The sequence below is a fragment of the Aethalodelphis obliquidens genome, unplaced genomic scaffold, assembly GCF_003676395.1.
Source record: "Aethalodelphis obliquidens isolate GAN/ISIS:26980383/991018 unplaced genomic scaffold, ASM367639v1 scaffold2, whole genome shotgun sequence".
Classification (NCBI taxonomy): domain Eukaryota; kingdom Metazoa; phylum Chordata; class Mammalia; order Artiodactyla; family Delphinidae; genus Aethalodelphis; species Aethalodelphis obliquidens.
Window position 1 is genome coordinate 62,081,848 of NW_020837946.1, and position 19,932 is coordinate 62,101,779.

General features: G+C 38.3%; 1 protein-coding gene across 10 annotated transcripts in view; it reads right to left on the reverse strand.

The window, feature by feature from the left end:
* Window positions 1-10,586: 10,586 nt before the first annotated feature.
* Window positions 10,587-19,932, reverse strand: part of KLHL23 (kelch like family member 23) — a 40,301-nt gene continuing 30,955 nt past the window's right edge. For all 10 annotated transcript variants that reach the window (XM_027128771.1, XM_027128760.1, XM_027128732.1 and 7 more), the window contains one exon: window positions 10,587-10,942. In XM_027128771.1, the coding sequence (XP_026984572.1) occupies window positions 10,632-10,942 (311 nt within the window). In that variant the 3' untranslated portion in view covers window positions 10,587-10,631. The remainder of the gene's footprint in view (window positions 10,943-19,932) is intronic.

Sequence of the window (19,932 nt, forward strand, 5' to 3'; positions counted from 1 at the left end):
TTCCCCTGAGGGAAAGTAAGTAAATAAAGTCACCAGTTTCTTGTATATCCTTCCTGAAGTATTCTGTGAATGCACTAGTAAACATTTGTGTATTTTTCCTTTTCTTACACAATAACATATTATACTATAGCTCTGTACCTTGTTTTTGTTTTTTCTTTTTTTTTTTTTTTTCGGTACGCGGGCCTCTCACTGTTGTGGCCTCTCCCGTTGCGGAGGACAGGCTCCGGACGCACAGGCTCAGCGGCCATGGCTCACGGGCCCAGCTGCTCCGCGGCATGTGGGATCTTCCCGGACCGGGGCACGAACCCGAGTCCCCTACATCAGCAGGCGGACCCTCAACCACTGCGCCACCAGGGAAGCCCCCTTGTTTTTGTTTTGTAGCTTGTTTTTTTTTTTTTTTTACTTTATATTGGAGCTTGCTCAAGTATTATGGCTGTATAATACTCCATTGTGCAGTGTGTCTTAATTTATTTAAATAATTCTACAGGGACATTTAGATTGTTCTCAATCTTTTCCTGTTCCAAACAATCCTGCAATGAATAACCGTACACATGTCATTTCACACATATGTAAATACATCTGTAGGATAAATTCCTAGATGCGTCTTTAGCTCTTAGAGCAATAAATAACACTTCTCATCCTCACCCAGCTTCTGAGCCAACTGGGAAATAAGACAAAAGAATTAGGCAGATAGTTGATCAAAAGTATGACCTGTATCACTGATAAAAGCTGATGCTGAAGAATGTGACTTACATTTGCATATAAGAGGGCTTCCTAATTCTAAATCTCTCTCCATTTAATCATAGGCAATGTTGGTTAGCTATAGGCCTCTCAGTGCAGGTGTTGGGAAGAAAAGGGGCTGAGTGGAGTTTATTCTTTACAAATGTAATAATTAGAAAAGTCATCTTCAGTGCAGCCACTATGGAAAACAGTATGGAGATTCCTCAAAAAATTAAAAACAGAACTACCGTATGACTTATCAATCCTACTCCTGGGTATTTATCCAAAGAAAATGAAAACACTAATTAGAAAAGACATAAGCACGCCTGTGTTCATAGCAGCATTATTTACAATAGCCAAGATACGGAAGCAACCTAAATGCCCATCAATAGATGAGTGGATAAAGAAGATGTGGTGCATATTAAAATAATGGAATATTACTCAGCCATAAAAAGAATGAAATCTTGCCATTTGCAGCAACATGGATGGACATAGAGGGCATTATGCTAAATGAGATAAGTCAGGGAAAGACAAATACTGTATGATTTCACTTATATGTGGAATCTAAGAAACAAATGAATAAACATAACAAAACAAAAATCATAGATACAGTAAGTCGCCTCCATACGAACGATTTCCGTTCTGAGAGCACGTTCGTAAGTCCAGTTTGCTCCTAAGTCCAACAAAGCCAGCCTAGGGAGCCAACAAATGCAATTGGCTATAGTACTGTGCTATAATAGGTTTATAATACTTTTCACACAAATAATACATAAAAAATAAACAAAAAATAAAGAAAACATTTTAAATTTTGCAGTACAGTACCTTGAAAAGCACAGTAGTACAGAACAACAGCTGGCATACAGGGGCTGGCATCGAGTGAACAGGCAAGAAGAGTTACTGACTGGAAGACGGAGAGGAGGTGGGAGGTGGTAGAGCTGAAGGGTAGTCAGCAGTAGGAGACGGAGGGCGAGCTGCAATTTCACTCACGCCTGACACTGGTGGCACACGTTCTGGTTCCTTGCTGGATTCAATTCTACCTACCCTCTTGAAAAAAAGATCCAGTGATGTCTGGGTAGTAGCTCTTTTTTTCTTGTCATAGATGACATGGTAGCACTGGATTGCATTTTGAACGGCTGCTGCAACCTTCATGTACCGGCCTATGTTCAGGTCCTGTGCCTCAAAAACTAACAGTGCTTCCTCAAATAAAGAAAATCCCCTTGCCATTTCCTGTGTTGTGAATCTCTTCAGCTCTTCAGTTACTTCTTCCTCTTGTCTCTCTTCATCCTTTCTTGGCACTTGGCGCTTGTTAGCGATACCAGCTACATCACCGCTGCTTTTACGCTTGCTTCCAGACATCCTGGGCTTCAAATAAAGATCCTGTACTACTGTACTCTATACAGTACTGTAAAGTACACAAAAGCACAACCACTTGTAGAGGATGCATGCCAGACACATAAGTGAACTAACTTACGTGACTGGACATTTGAACGCACCTTCGCATCTTTGAAAGTTCTCAATTTAAAGGTTCATATGTAGGGGACTTACTGTATAGAGAATAAATAGGTGGTCGCCAGAGGGTGGGAAAGTGGGGGGAGGAAAGAAATAGGTGAGCGAGATTCAGAGGGACAAACTTTCAGTTGCAAAATAAATGAGTCACAGGTATGAAATGTACAGTGTGGGGAATATAGTCAATAGATATAATATCTTTGTATGGTGACATATCATAACTAGACTTAATGTGATGATTATTTTGAAATGTGCAGAAATATGGAATCACTATGTTGTATAACAGGAAGTAACATAGTGTTGTAGGTCAATTATACTTCAAAAAGAAACAAACTCATAGAAAAAGAGATCAAATTTGTAATTACTAGACGAGGGGCAGAGGAAGAGGGAATTAGATGAAGGCAGTCAAAAGGTACAAACTTCCAGTTATAAGATAAATAAGTACTAGGAATGTAATGTACAACATGATAAATATAATTAACATTGTTGTATGTTATATATGTAAGTTGTTAAGAGAGTAAATCCTAAGAGTTCTCATCACAAAGAAAAAAGTTTTTTTCTATTGCTTTAAATTTTTATCTGTTTGATGATGGATAGTCACTAAACTTACTGTGATAATCATTCTATGATGTATGTAAGTCAAATCATTATGCTGTACACCTTAGTCTTACAAAGTGCTGTATGTCACTTATATCTCAAAAAAACTGGAAGAAAAAAATGAACAACAAAGAAAGGAAAGTCATCCCTCCTTCCCTAGGGAGAAGCAAGCGGCGGGTGGGTGTTAAACTAGTAGAGCTACTTCCACGTAGAAGGACACACCAGGAGAGGGGAAGAAGTGTTCCCACCCTAACAAAGGACTCTTCTGATTCAAAAGGATTTGCATTTATAGATCAATGGAACAGGATAGAAAGTCCAGAAAGAAACCCACACACTTATGGGCAATTAATCTACAACTAATCAGGCAAGAATATACAAAAGGAGAAAAGACAGTCTCTTCAATAAGTGGTGCTGGGAAACCTAGACAGCTACATGGAAAAGAATGAAATTAGAACATTTTCTCACACCATACACAAAAATAAACTCAAAATGGATTAAAGAACTAAATGTAAGACCAGACGCTATAAAACTTCTAGAGGAAAACACAGGCAGAACACTCTTTAACATAAATCGTGGCAATATTTTTTTGGATCTGTCTCCTAAAAGCAATGGAAATAAAAGCAAAAATAAACCAACGGGGCCTTATTAAACCTGAAAGTTTTTGCACAGCAAAGGAAACCATAAACAAAACGAAAACACAACCTATGGACTGAGAGAAAATATTTGCAAACGATGCTACTGACAAGGGATTAATTTCCAAAATATACAAACAGCTCATACAGCTTAATATCAAACAAACAACCCAGTCAAAAAATGGGCAGAAGACCTAAATGGTCTTCTCCAAAGAAGACATACAAATATCCAACAGGCATATGAAAAAATGCTCAATATTGCTAATTATTAGAGAAATGCAAATCAAAACTACAATGAGGTATCACCTCACACCAGTTAGAATGGCCAGGATTAAAAAGTCTACAAATAATAAATGCTGGCGAAGGTGTGGAGAAAAAGGAATCCTCCTACACTGTTGGTGAGAATGTAAACTGGTACAGCCACTATGGAGAACAGTATGGAGGTTCCTTAAAAAACTAAAAAGAGAGATACCATATGATCCAGCAATCTGATCCTCAGGTTTTTAACCTTGCTTCTTTACTTTGAAATATAGCACACCAGATTTTTAATATATGCTCATGACTCCTGGGCATATATCTAGAGGAAACACAAATTCGAAAAGATACATGCACCCCAATGTTCACAGCAGCACTATTTACAATAGCCAAGACATGGAAGCAACCTAAATGTCCATCAGCAGATGACTAGATAAAGAAGACGTGGTATATATACAATGAAGTATTACTCAGCTGTAAAAAAGAATAATGCCATTTGCGGTAACATGGATGGACCTAGAGACAATCATATTAAGTGAAGGCAGACAGAGAGAGACAAATAGCATGATATCACTTACATGTGGAATCTTAAAAAATGATGCAAATGAACTTATTTATAAAACAGAAATAGACTCATAGACATGGAACACAAACTTATGGTTACTAAAGGGGATAGCAGTGGGGGGGGATAAATTAGGAGTTTGGGATTAACAGATACACACTACTACATATAAAATAGGGAAACAATAAGGACCTACTGTATAGCACGGGGAACTATACGCAATATGTTGTAATAACTTATAATGGAAAAGAATCTGAAAAAGAACATAAAACTGAATCAATTTGCTGTACATTTGAAACTAACACATTGTAAATTAATTATATTTCAATTAAAAAAAGGTAAAAGAAGTATTTGCACTTGTAATTTTGATACATTTTTCCCGGTTGCCCTGATAAATGTACCAATTTAAACTTCCATACACCTGAAGCTAACACAACATTGTAAATCAACTATACTACAATAAAAAAAAAAAAACTTCGTCCATGTGAGCAGGAATATAGACCCAGACACATATGAAAATGTAATATAAGATAAAGGTTTTCTGATGATGTTTTTCTATTCACGTCTCAGTACCTCAGGTTTTTAACCTTGCTTCTTTATTTTGAAATATAACACACCAGATTTTTAATTTTAGTGGCTTTATAGCATTTTAGTATCTGACAGAGACTGTTAATGGTCCCAGTATCTCTTAACCCCTTCTTCCTGTTTTTAACAAGACTCTGAGCTTTTACCTGAGCATGTGGCTATCCATTTTCGTGTCTGTCTACAACAGCACACATGCATACTATTGGAAGGACTTGGACTTTAAATAAGATGGAGAGACATCACAAGGAACTGCACAGAGGAGTGACATGATCACAGTGTCCTGTAGACTATATTGTTTCTGTAGTCAGCAGGGATTTATCTGCTTATCAGCAAAGGCATTTCTCAAACAGAAATGAGTGCAAACTATCCTCCAAGACCAGAACTAAAGCTGCTCTACAAGTTGAAGAGAACAGGACACTGGAGAACTTAGTGGGCAGCTCTCCTTTCCCTTAACTTAAATTATTCTAAATGTTTAGTTTTTACAGAAAGGAAAGGGGAAAGAAATGGGAAGGATCCTGATGAGAGTTTCTGATCCTAGATTTATGAGACGGGATGCTGTGCTACTTCCACAGATGTTTTGTTACCTTTTCGCAGTTGTTTTCTCATAAAACTTTGAGTTTCCTTATTGAAAAAAGACTTCAAAGCTTCAGCTCATTCACTGCAATGGCCAAGAACATCTTTATTTATAACTTATGGAGTAAAAACACAGGTTCACAGAAGGTGGATGTCATTATGGAAAGAAGCCCAGCTAGAACTACTTTTCAAAATATTACAGGTGCGCAGATGAAAAACACAAATAGGAAATACAAGGCACAAAACGCACTGGAAGACTGAACTTGTGTCCAGCCAAGAGGATAATGATAATTTATATTGGGCACGATTTTGGTTTAAACTTTCTAACAATTTTGTGAACCAAGTGTGTGCTGTGACTTTGGTGGGGCTGAGGCAATGCATGGACACAGTGGGGCTTCTGAACTCTGGGCAATTCCTGCCCCAAACCTTTTTAGAGAACTTTCTTCTTGATTAAGAGACAAAGGTTATGGACTCCATCACATTGCCTTCCTAACTTCTTTTCAAAGCAAAGATAAAAAAGACCATAAATACATTGTTAAACCAATAACTTTGGGTTTCCATTCCTACTTAACAACACTGGAAAATAATTGTATGTGTCTTTTGTGTCCATTGGACCTGCTATTAGGCCAACAGGGGGAAATGTTATCTGAAAAAGTCTTCTTATAAGCTCCAAGGTTGAGCCTCCAAAAATAAATGCCTTTTGCTAGAAACTGTAGGATGGAAAAGCAGAAAGAAACTCTTAACAAGGATGGTATTTCAAAGACTTTCAAAAATTATGAAGAACAAAATGCTCTATAACTTTATTTTTTATGTATGTTTAGAGTTCCTGGCTGGGATTCCTTACCATTCTTTCCTTCTGTCTGATGTAAAGTCTCAGGTGGTAGTTAGCCAGTTTCAACCTCACCTTCCCATCTACTTTCTATTTGGAATTTTGAAGAAGTCCAAAATTATTGAAAATTCATACCCAAACTGCTTGTTGGTATTGTTATTCTGAGAATGGTATGTGTGTGTGTGTGTGTGTGTGTGTTGGGGAGAGATAGAGAGAGAGACAGACAGAGAGGGAGAGAGAGGAAAAGAGAGAAAAATGGAGAGAGAGATGTGGAATAAAACAAATGTTACAAAGTGATTTCTTAATTTTATTTTCCTAGGTAACTCTGAGAACCAGAATACTTTCTGTGGGAAAAGGGGCTACAGATGTTGGGATAGAAGAGATTAGGTGAATACCCTGTGGTGCTTTTACCACTTCCTGACGACGCTAGGATCTTAGAAAATTTTAACTCTAATTATCCCTCTTCTGTCTTTAGTATTTTTATTGTTATGTATTTTAATTTTATGCCTAGAAACAAGAAACAATCTAGTAGCAGTAAGCATCCCTAGCATCCAGACGATGGTCTTGAAATACCATTTTTCCCTAAAAGAAATCAGGGCTGCTTGGAGAAATGGCTGATTCCAGGTTTGAGGCGGGAAATGCACAAGATGAGCCAGGAGTAGCTGGTCATACCAGACAGCAAAGAAGCTATCAAAAACTACTGGAGCTGTGCCAAAAGGGAACAACTCTAGGAAGCACTCTGCAGAGCCTTTCACTGGTTCAAGATGATAAACGGAGCATCAGTAAGAGTAACTGCAATGGACTGAAAGACGCCAAGTACATTTAAATCCATGAGTTCAAAACAATTTAAAAGAAACAAAAAGAAACTTCCCTGGTGGCGCAGTGGTTAAGAATCCGCCTGCCAATGCAGGGGACACGGGTTCGAGCCCTGGTCCAGGAAGATCCCACATGTCTTGGAGCAACTAAGCCCGTGCGCCACAACTATTGAGCCTGCGCTCTAGAGCCCGCGAGCCACAACTATTGAAGCCCGTGCATCTAGAGCCCGTGCTCTGCAACAAGAGAAGCCACTGCAGTGAGAAGCCCGCGTACCGCAATGAAGAGTAGCCCCTGCTCGCCCCAACTAGAGAAAGCCCGTGTGCAGCAACAAAGACCCAACGCAGCCAAAAATAAATAAATATTTTTAAAAATAAAAAACAATAAATCTAATAAATCACCTTTGAAGGATGCTAACAACTATTCATTTTGCAAACTGGTACATAAAGTTAGGAATCAAGCACTTCTTCTACCTTTCCTATACAAACTATAACTCTGGGTAAACAACTAGTAAGTGAAGGAAGGTTTTTCTTTATAGAGGTATTTCAACAAATCCACCAAGAAGAGAGAGCATTGGAAATCACCATTTTGCAATCCCTAGTGAATTAAGGATCTGGGTGTTGAGCATCTATGGCTGCCAACATCAGAAAGAGACAATTATGTCTTTTGATGAATGAACACACCACCACCTGTGAAGTAATTTTGACCAAAAAAAAAAAAAATCAAACCTGAATCTGATTAAGCTTCTGGATCTAACTACCAACTTATAGGAAACACAGGGGACAGAGGAATGTGCTAAACTACACAATAGGAACACAATCAGTAAAATCTCAACTCTGGGAAAGCAGAATGAATGATGTAGCTTCTTCAACAATTAAATTGCAAGGAGTTAAAAAAAGAAAAGATGGATGGGGAACTTATAGATTAAGAGACCTAAAACTTTTTTCTATGCATATGAAAATAAAGGGTAATGTGCCTTTAAGCAAGTACCCTAGATATTGATCCTATTTCAGTTGTAGCTAAAAACTAAAAATAAGACTTCTGAGAAACAGCAACTTTCAAAATGTGGACACTTAGAGTCCTCTTAATTAAGTCATACTTAAAATCATCTCCACAACTTTAATTATTTTGTAAAATAGTGTTTGCCCTCCCAAAGCAATGGCCTGCATTTAATTATAGTAAAATATTTTTCATTCATACAACAGTGATTTGGAACTTGGAATAATTCTGACCGAAATGTTTACCTTTCTTAATTCTTTCTTGTGTGCATATATCAAGAACAAAAAAAGAATTTTATAGAAAATAGGAGCTGGAAATTAAATGCCTGAGATCACAAACTATTTTCAAGATCCTTAAGAATAAGATGGGATCCATGATCTCAAAATTAGCCAAGAGACGTAACATGCATATATAAATGTTAAATTCTTTAAATGTGACAATGAAAGTTTTACTGTGGCTGAAACAGTCAGGAAAGAATTTCCAGAGGCTGGACTTTATAGGACCTAGATAAGCAGAAAGGAGGCAAAAGTGATTCCAATTGTTCTCATCCATTCATAAAAGAGATCTCTAAAGCCCTACTGGATAACATATTACTGGTTCAGCATTAAATGCAAATGTTCTTGAGAGCAATGAAATATTCTGTAATTCAAGTACAGACTGAAATACTCTGTAATTCAGTTGCTTCACTAATTCAGAAACTCAATTGTTCTTCAATTCAACTGGCCCAAATTCAAGCAGCTTTACCACGTATGCAATGATTTATTTATTTTTATTGAAAATACAAAGTAATATTAAAGGAAAACATTTAAATAATTTAAAAATCATTCCATATCCCCCTACACTAACACAATGAATTTTACTTCTGCATATTACTTTCCACATGCATAAAGGTTTTACAGACACAATGACAGTGTTCATACCATTTTATACTGTGCTTATTTTACTTACCATATCACAGACATGCCCATGTTTCTACAGTCTTCCAAACAATTTTTTTAATGGCAGTATAAGGCTTCACTCTTTTTATTAGCCCACTTTCTTCTTTGCCATTTAGATTATTTCCAATTTTTCGCTATTGTAAATAATGCAGACATAAACAACCTCATGCATTTACCTTTTTGTTTGTTTGTTTTGTTTGTATATTATTCTTTAGGTTACAAATCAAGGAGTAGAATTTATGAGGAAAAAATATGTCATTTTTATGGCTTTCTATGTAGTGCCATATTGTGTTCCCAAAGCGTTGTATCTGTTTAAAATGCCTTCTTAAACGAATGTATTAAACAGGTTCTTTCTAAAATTTAAAAATAACTCAGAAAAATTAGGTAGTTTTACACTTACATACTTAAAGTTAAAAATAATTATTGTCTCTTAAAAAATGAAGAGTGTGGGTAGATGATCTAACAGATTACTAAAAGTTTAGATGAGTTAACTTAAGCTACGCTTCTTAACTTTTGTCAAGTTACGGCACACATGGAAAGTGATATGGTAGGCACACTGGAGAAAATGAACAAAGATGTTTCTGGCCCTGAAGCTTCAGCTACCCAGGCCACCTCTGGCTACTCCAAGAGCTGTGGGGATCCATATCTAGGCACATCTGTCACCCAAAGAGCCAGTGTACATGGGAAGGGAAGTTCTAACTGAGGTTAGGTGACTCAATCCAAGTCACAAAATCTAGTTAGTGGAAAATGAATTCAAATTTCTTCTCATCAATGTATTTTCTACTGTATCACAATGTTCTACATGCTTTCTGGCTCTAAATTTCAATTTCACATGCAGACAAGTACTTATGAATAAAGAGGATTTTCTGATATGCTTAAAGACACCTAAACTAGCAATTTATATCAAAGCTGAAAGTTAAAAATAGCTCTTAGGATCAACAAATACTCAACTCTTTCCTCTGCAATTTTTCAGATTTTCCATTCTTTTAAATTTAGTTTGTAAACTCTGAATAGTAATACTCTTTTGCACAACATCTTGTATATCTCTGGTAGTCAGTAAATAAAGAATCATAACTATAAATAATATACACTACAAAGGAAAAACACTAGACTTAAGTCCATTCTAAATAATTCTAAAGGTAAAAAAAAATTTTTAAGCATTGATTTTGTAGAGGTAGAGAATATTCCCTCTTTATATTTCAAATTCCTTGTTAGCTAAATGGAACTTTAATGTACACTATTACATTACATTAATGTACACTATTACACTGTCATAAGAAATATTTCACTCCACAGAATGATTTTGACCTACACCCAGTGTTGATGCTACCAGGAGATAAAAATTCACTGCAAAGACGTTTCACCTTTTACCAAGTGTCCAGTGTTCCAGATCACCTTTGATGAGCAGGGATTAAAGGTAGTAACCCCACTGATTCAACTGTAAATATACATAAGATGTTTCTTGACCATTAATCACAGGGTTGGGGTGTAGAGTGGGGGTTAGGCATGAGAATTTACCTAACGTGTGCCAGGCCACAATAACAAGTAAGACACTCCAAACCCTACATTCTTTTTCACTACACCCTGAAACAGTGATTACTTGGTCATTTCTATGGACTTAATCAAACATTATACACACAAACACACCCGTGGGACCGCATGGCACTTGGAAGATTACCCACGATTTCCCACTTATTAAGATCTGGATCATATTTCTCAATGCTCTGAAGATATGTCCCCTTTGAGTAGGAATACCCCCCAGTGACATAAATACATCCATTCATGATGACGGCACCACACTCCATCCTCCTTTCCATCATGGGAGCGATCTCTCTCCATTCATTCTGTTCAGGGTCATAGCATTCTGTGATTGTAGTTTGTCCACCAACTAGATAGAGCTTATTTTCAAATGGAACTGAACACAATCCATATTCTATTAAAAAGAAAAAAGCATATTTCTATTAGGATAACAAGCAAAAGAGATACCTTAGGGTGGTGATATAATAATGCTTTACAATTTAGCATACAAAAATAGAGTAGTTGTGACATTCTGCTTCCAGCACACACTACCACGACACGGAGCCTTAAAATCCACTGCCAATCACCAGACTCAGATTACCTATTCCTGCCACTGTCTTTCAGGTTATCCCTAAACTGGCTTTGCAGGATGCCGGGAGGAACTCATCCTCTGACCACTACCCTTCCGGGAACTTCCCAGCACAGGCACCTTTTTCTCTATGCGTATGTGTAAAAGGTGGTAGCAGCAGAGTCCCTCTGCCATGAAGACGTCCCAGGTAACTGGTGTAGGGTCCTTCAGGTCTTAGCAGCTAACCCTGTACAGTATCTGCTGCCACAGGCGCTTGCCTCTCTCACACTGCCGGTCAAGTTAAAGACACAAGAAGTTAGAGAAATATAAGCCAGTTTAGTGGGGAACTACAGTCTGTGACCTTAAGAAGCTGTGGAAGGTGCTCAAAGGCCGAGGGCTGCCGTGTAAGGTCTGCGTCCTGGGGCTGGGAGTCCACCTCTTGGGGGTCAGCTTTCCAGGCCGTTTTAATTTTTTTCCATTTTATCTCCCCCTCCACATCCAAACCTGCTGGCTCTTCAAGGCACCAGGATCTTTGGCAACTTCACTTCCTCTCCCTTCTTCCCAGGGCTGTGACTAGGGTAAGGCAAGTGAGGTGCCCAGAGCACAAAACAGGAGGAGACTCTTCCACCTTCCGAGCAACTCCTTCGGTTCTGTGCCTCAAGGGCACAGGTCACTTGCCTGACCCTAGTCCCAGCCCTGTTTCTTCCACGCCCTCAGTTCTAATATCGCTCCCAGCCTGTGAGTTCTTTCTCTGGAAGTATCAACCATTAGATTACACTTAAATACTTCTAGCTGCAGACCTGAAGAAAGAGCAGGAGTTGTCAGTGGCACTAATACTATGGCGAATAAATGAAGATTTAGCTTGCCATTGCTGAGCTGTTCCATCTGTCTGGAACACCTTCTTTTCCCAGGTCCTTGCACAGCTACCTTCTCCATGTCATTCAGGTCTCATCTTACTCTCACCTCCTCAGAGGGCCTTCCCAGATCACCCAACCTGAAGGAGCTGGTCAGGCATCTCTACCACATCACCCTCTTTTAATTCTCTCTGTAGCTCTTCTCATAATCTGACGTGGTTCCTGTTTACAGTCTCTCTCTTCCTTCTGACAGTACAAGAACTGTGTCCTGCCCACCACTCCACTCCCAACTGAAGGATGGCAAGTGTCTGGCATCTTGTAAGGACTCAATAAAAGTTTGTTGAATCAATGAATGAATTGTACCTTGTACCCTCTGTGCCCAAATATGCGCCCCCATTACTTCGTGGAAGAAAAGCTTATAAGGCCTTCTTTAGAAAGAAAGAATGTACAATCAGAAATGTGATTTCCCCTTTAAGTAGGGAAGACAAATTCTTATAAGTTCTTACTATTTAGGTTTCAAAGCCTAAGGAAAAGTCTGAGAAGACTGGTATTTCTGCTTTGAGTCCCCATATTGTTGTTCTCTGGTTTCTGACATCCAAGAAAAAAAGAATTCTCCTACTTCTGAAAACCCACTTATTACCTTTCAGTTATACACATGCAGAATTTTTATAGGATTTAGTTGTTTTTGAGTACTTGTGACACATTGTTTATATAAATTATGAGTCATTCTGTCAAATGGTTATTGTGAAAATTAATGATGATTCAAAACTTTTATAAGTTGGTATAAATGATTCAACAATGAGCTTATTAAGCTTTTCTTAACTTATTCAAATCTCACAAAAAATCCTCAATTTGCAACTCTTATCTTAAGAGAAGTATCTCAATCTTTCTATAGCAGTAAAAATATTTAAAATAAAGTGACTCCTGGGCTCTCTATTCTGTTCCATTGATCTACATGTCTGTTTTTGTGCCAGTACCATACTGTTTTTGTTTTGTTTTGTTTTGTTTTTTGCGATATGCAGGCCTCTCACTGTTGTGGCCTCCCCCATTGCGGAGCACAGGCTCCGGACGCACAGGCTCAGCGGCCATGGCTCACGGGCCCAGCCACTCTGTGGCATGTGGGATCCTTCCGGACTAGGGCACAAACCCGTGTCCCCTGCATCGGCAGGCGGACTCTCAACCACTGCGCCACCAGGGAAGCCCTACCATACTGTTTTGATTACAGTAGTTGTGTAGTATAGTCTAAAGTCAGCAATTCCTCCAGCTCTGTTCTTCTTTTTCAAGACTGTTTTGGCTATTTGGGGTCTTCTGTGCTTCCACACAAATTTTAAAATTATTTTTTCTAGTTCTGTGAAAAATACCCTTGGTATTTTATTAATTAATTTATTTATTTATTAATTTTATTTATTTTTGGCTGCGTTGGGTCTTCGTTGCTAAGTGTGGGCTTTATCTAGTTGTGGTGAGCGGGGGCTACTCTTCGTTGTGGTGTGCAGGCTTCTTCTTGTGGTGGCTTCTCTTGTTGCAGAGCACAGGCTATAGGGCACTTCAGTAGTTGCGGCACACGGGCTCAGTAGTTGTGGCTTGAGGGCTCTAGAGTGCAGGCTCAGTAGTTGTGACACACAGGTTTAGCTGCTCCGCGGCATGTGGGATCTTCCCGGACCAGGGCTCGAACCCATGTCTCCTGCATTGGCAGGCAGATTCTTAACCACTGCACCACCAGGGAAGCCCTACCCTTGGTGTTTTGATAGGGATTGCACTGAACCTGTAGATTGCCTTAGGGTAGTGTGGTCATTTTAACAATATTAATTCTTCTAATCCATGAACACAGTATGTCTTTCCATCTGTTTATAGCATCTTCAATTTCTTTCATCAGTGTCTTACAGTTTTCCGAGCACAGGTCTTTACCTCCTTAGGAAGGTTTAGTCCCAGGTATTTTATTCTTTTTGATGCAATGGTAAATGGGATTGTTTCTTTAATTTCTCTTTCTGATAGTTCATTGTTAGCATGCAGAAATCCAACAGATTTCTGTATATTAATGCTGTATTCTCAGGATCAATTAATCTATGACAAAGGAGGCAAAAATATACAATGGAGAAAAGACAGTCTCTTCAACAAGTGGTGCTGGGAAACCTAGACAGCTACATGGAAAAGAATGAAATTAGAACATTGCCTCACACCATATATAAAAACAAACTCAAAATGGATTAAAGACCTAAATGTAAGGCCGGATACTATAAAACTCTTAGAGGAAAAGACAGGCAGAACACTCTTTGACATAAACAGCAGCAAGATCTTTTTCGATCCACCACTTAGAGTAATGAGAATAAAAAACAAAAATAAACAAATGGGACCTAATGAAACTTAAAAGCATTTGCACAGCAAAGGAAACCATAAACAAGACTAAAAGACAACCCTCAGCATCTGAGAAGATATTTGCAAATGAAGCAACTGACAAAGGATCAATCTCCAAAATATACAAACAGCTCATGCAGCTCAATATCAAAAACAACAACCCAATCAAAAAATGGGCAGAAGACCTAAATAGACATTTCTATAAAGAAGACATATAAATCGCCAACAAATACATGAAAAGATTCTCAAAATCACTAATTATTAGAGAAATGCAAATCAAAACTACAATGAGGTATCACCTCACACTGGTCAGAATGGCCATCATCAAAAAATCTAGAAACAATAAATGCTGGAGAGGGTGTGGAGAAAAGGGAACCCCCTTGCACTGTTGGTGGGAATGTAAATTGGTACAGCCACTATGGACAACAGTATGGAGGTTCCTTAGAAAACTAAAAATAGAACTACCATATGACCCTGCAATCCCACTACTGGACATATACCCAGAGAAAACCATAATTCAAAAAGACACATGCACCCCAAAGTACACTGCAGCACTATTTACAATAGCCAGGACATGGAAGCAACCTAAATGTCCATCAACAGAGGAATGGATAAAGAATATATGGTATGTATATACAATGGAATATTAGCCATAAAAAAGAACAAAATAATTCATTTGCAGCAACATGGATGGACCTAGAGATTGTCATACTGAGTGAAGTAAGTCAGAGAATGATGAATATTATATGATATTGCTTATATATGGAATCTTAAAAAAGGGTACAAATGAACTTATCTACAAAACAGAAATAGAGTTACAGAGTAGAAAACAAACTTATGGTTACCGGGGGTAAGAGGGGGAGGGATAAATTGGGATATTGGGATTAACATATACACATTACTATGTGTAAAACAGATAACTAATAAGACCTACTGTATAGCACAGGGAACTCTACTCAATACTCTGTAATGGCCTATATGGGAAAAGAATCTAAAAAAGAGTGGATATGTGTATATGTATCTTATTCACTTTGCTATACACCTGAAACTAACACAACATTGTAAATCAACTATACTCCAATAAATAAATAATTTTTAAAAAAATGATAAAGCAAAAAAACCCCAGATGAACAGATAAAAAAGATGTGATATATATATAATACGTGCACACACACACACACACACTGGAATACAACTCAGCCATAAAAAAGAAATTTTGCCATTTGCAACAACATGGATGGACTTGGAGGGTATTATGCTAAGTGAAATAAGTCAGACAGAGAAAGACAAATACTGCATGGGATCACTTATATGTGGAATCTAAAAAATAAAACAAGCCAGTTAATACAACAAAAAAGAAATAGACTCACAGATATAGAGGACAAGCTAGTGGTTACCAGTGGGGAGAGGGAAGCAGAGGAGGGGCAAGATAGGGCTAGGGGATTAAGAAGTACAAACTATTACGTATAAAATGAATAGGCTACAAGGATATATTGTACAACACAGGGAATATAGCCAATACTTTATAATAACTATAGAGTATAAAAAAGTTTAACTATAAAAAAATTTAAAAATTATAAACCACTATGCTGTACCCCTAAAACTTATATAATATTTTACATAAACTATATCTAAATTTTTTTAAAGTATAAAAATAAAGTGGGCTTCTCTGGTGGCACAGTAGTTAAGAATCCGCCTGCCAATGCAGGGGACACAGGTTCCATCCCTGGTCCAGGAACATACCACATGCTGTGGGGCAACTAAGCCCGCAAGCCACAACTATTGAGCCCGGGTGTCACAACTACTAAGCCCACATGCCTACAGCCCGTGCTCCACAGAAAGAGACGCCACTGCAACGACAAGCCCGCGCAGTGCAATGAAGAGCAGCCACCGCTCACCACAACTGGAGAAAGCCTGTATGCAGCAAGGAAGAACCAACGTACCCATAAACAAACAAACAAACAGATAAATAAATAAATTCCCGGTAGTTCTTCCCGTTACCCAAATGCAACATAATGTTCTGTTATAGTTGATGGAAACTTCCTCAGCTGTAACTGCCTTTTTTCTTGTTGGCCACTCTAGGAAGTTACTGATGCTAAGGGACTGTGTCTTGTTTATTGAGCTCCTAGCACTGTCCATAGCAAGCAGGAAGCGCTCAGCAAATGTATGTTGGACAAATGAATGAATGAACAATTTCAAACCAAGTAGGAGGAATAGCACCATCTGTCATGGCTCAAAAGAGTTTACACACAAATATGCACTATAAATACATGGCAGTCTGTATTCAGTGTTACATGAGTGGTAGGAACAAAGCCATGCAGGGATTCAGAGACAACCACAATATTTTCAGGTATTCAATATCCATTGAAATATTTTAAGATTTTTACCTAAGATTTTTTTCTCACTGAAAAGACCTGTAAAGCTTATCTAATCTAACTTCTTTATTTTGCTAGAAAGTAAGACCCAAGAGCTTAAGCTGCTGCCCAAGATTACACAAGTAAATAAATAGCAAAGCCAGGAGAGAACGTTGTTCCCACTGGACACAGCTCTCCACGGATTTTCCCTCTCTATCACTTACTGCTTCTCCCGGGTTCTTCATGCACTCTTCTTCCTCAGCTCATCCTTTAACTAATGCTGTTTCCCAAGATTCTGCTCACTACTGTGTTGTTGGTCCCAACCTCCCAAGGCATCTCATTCACCTCCACACATAGTCATCATCTCTAAGCAAACAATTCACAGATCTCTGTATTTAGCTGCATTCTTCCTCCTGAGCTGCAGAACCACACTTCCCATCGCTTGCTGGACGGCTCTTCTGAGTTATCTAACTGGTCCTTGACATTTCACTACAAAACTGAGTTCATCGTCTCTCCTCTTCTCCCCTCCCACTGGTTGCTACTTCAATGCTCCTAGTCAATCAGCCAGAGAGCCTAGAATGACTGTCAATTCCTTTCTCGTCCTCATCGCCAATGTCCAATCACCCAAGGGAGCAATCACTACCATTCAATCAATGGTGAATCTGTAATATTCCTCGCACCTGCCTGTTTTCTACTCCTACCACTTCAGGCTTTCAGTATTTCTCACCTGGTTTATTACAATAGCTTTAGAAGATCTCCCTGCCATCTTTCTCCCAGTCTATTCTCAAAGGAGTTCTTTTCTTGAAGCTAGAACTGATCACGCATCATTCTCTTGCTCTGAAAACTTCAAGCTCTCTATTTTAAAATTCTTCAGGCTGCCATTCAAAGCCCTCCATGACATGCTCTTCAACTGAACTCTCCTATCCAGTCTATCATCCTACCCTCTTGCATCTCATTAATGTACTTTTACTCCCAGGAACTGGAATGAACCTGGAAACTTCCCTTCAGCCTTCCTTCACTGGCTAACTTTCTGCCAGAGCGCTCTTCCTCAAAAACTACCTTCCTTAATTGTAGCTATTCCTTAAGGCCCAAATCATAACAGCCTACGCCTGGAAGCCTTCTAAGATTGTCAGGGTCCCCTTAATTAGACTGAAGCTCTCTCTTCCCTCAATTTCAGTAGCACTTATTTGTAAGACTGTCTTGTATTCCTGTTATGTATGTGTATTTACTACTAAATACTGAGTTCCTCTGGCAGTAAAATTAATCATCTTTGATAGAATGGTATCTTTACCAAGGTAAGGTCTCAATAAATGTTATCTTGAATTTAATGGGATTATAGTCCCCTGCTTTTCAACTATACAAAGCAACCACCCTTAAAAGCATTAAGAAAAAAGATAACATTTAGATTACCTTTTAAAAATAACAGTTAAAAAATAAATAAATAAAAATAACAGTAGTCATTTCTTTGTGGTCTAAGCTAGGTATCTATAAGGTAGACTCAAGACTGACATTTACATTCTTCAGGAGGTGCTCCTAAAATGCATAAGAGGCATAACTTGCTATAATTCAGAGGATGTAGGTCTAAATGCCTTCCAGGGCCAAGGAGATAACAGACTATCTGAATGAACCGGGCTAGGGGTAAGAAAAACAGCAGCACAGGCCTCCCAAGTCTATGATGTGATGAGAACGGAAGAGACTGTGGTGAAATGGAGCATATAAGCCTCATCTAAAGGGAACAGCCACTACTTGGCACCAATAATTGTTGCCAGGAAGGAATATGATCCAAGGTTGCCAGATCTCGCAATTTTTCTAAAGGCCAGAAATCATGATTTTTATTTGAAATCTCCTGAATTTTAAATATTGGTAACAAGCCAGTTAAAAAATATTTTGAACACTGTGAGAACCAAATAGAAGATACCACGTAGGGTGCTAATTTGATAACTTCGTTTCTCATATTATGTCAGGAAAATGTCCAATGTGAATCAAAATGCTCTATATGGAATCCTAATACTCATTTCTAATTGATTTTTTGATTTGCCATGGCTTTACATACTTTGGCTTAAGTCTCACTACCTTTTAAACTCTCTTTCAAGCAGTTAACAAGCTATACCCAATTTAAGTATGAGACCTTCATTTCTATATTTACTTTTAAATTAATTAATTTACTTATTTTAGTTTTGGCCGCGTTGGGTCTTCATTGCTATGCACCAGCTTTCTCTAGTTGCAGTGAGTGTGGGCTTCTCTTGTTGCAGAGCACGGGCTCTAAGCGCGCGGGCTTCAGTAGTTGTGGCTTGTGGGCTCTTGAGTACAGGCTCAGTAGCTGTGGCGCACGGGCTTAGTTGCTCCGCGGCATGTGGGATCTTCCCAGGCCAGGGATCAAACCCGTGTACCCTGCATTGGCAGGCGGATTCTTAACCACTGAGCCACCACAGAAGTCCCTCGAGACATTTATTTTTAAAGGAATCTCTTTATGAAATATAAATTAAGTTTGTAATGTAAACAACTGCCCTCTGATTTGTTAATCTGACTTTTCATATGTTAGATTTTCTTTGTAAAGATAAGTCAGAGAAGTATCTAACTCATAAGGTTAACATGAGGATCAAATGAAGTAACAGTGTAGTTGTTAAGAGCATGAGCTCCCAGCCAGACTGCCTGGATTTGAATCTCACAACAAACCCTAGCTAGCTGACCTCGGGCAATATATTCACTCTCCGTGTGCCTCAGTGACCTATAAAATAGTAGCAGTACCTAGCTCACAGGATTGCTGTGAGGTTTCAAAGGATTAATACAGATAAAAGTATTGGAATAGTTACTGCCTGGTACATACTTATTGAATAAATGTTAGCTATTACAGGCATACCTTGACGATATCGCAGGTTGGGTTCCAGAGCACGGTAATAAAGTGAATATCACAGTAAAGCATCACACAAATTTTTTGGTTTTCCAGGGCATATAAAAGTTATGTTTATACTATACTGTAGTCTATTAAGTGTGCAATAGCATATTTTTTATGTCTAAAAAAACTGAATATACCTTAATTTCAAAATATTTTATTGCTAAAAAATGCCAATTCAATTACAATAGAACATCAAAGATCACTGATCACAGATTACAATAACAAATTTAATAATAATGAAAAAGTTTGAAACACTGCAAGAATAACCAAAATGTGACAAGACACAAAGTGAGCAAATGCTGTTGGAAAAATGGCACCGATAGAATTCTCAAGGCACGGCTGCCACAAACCTTCAATTTGTAAAAAATGCAGTATCTGCAA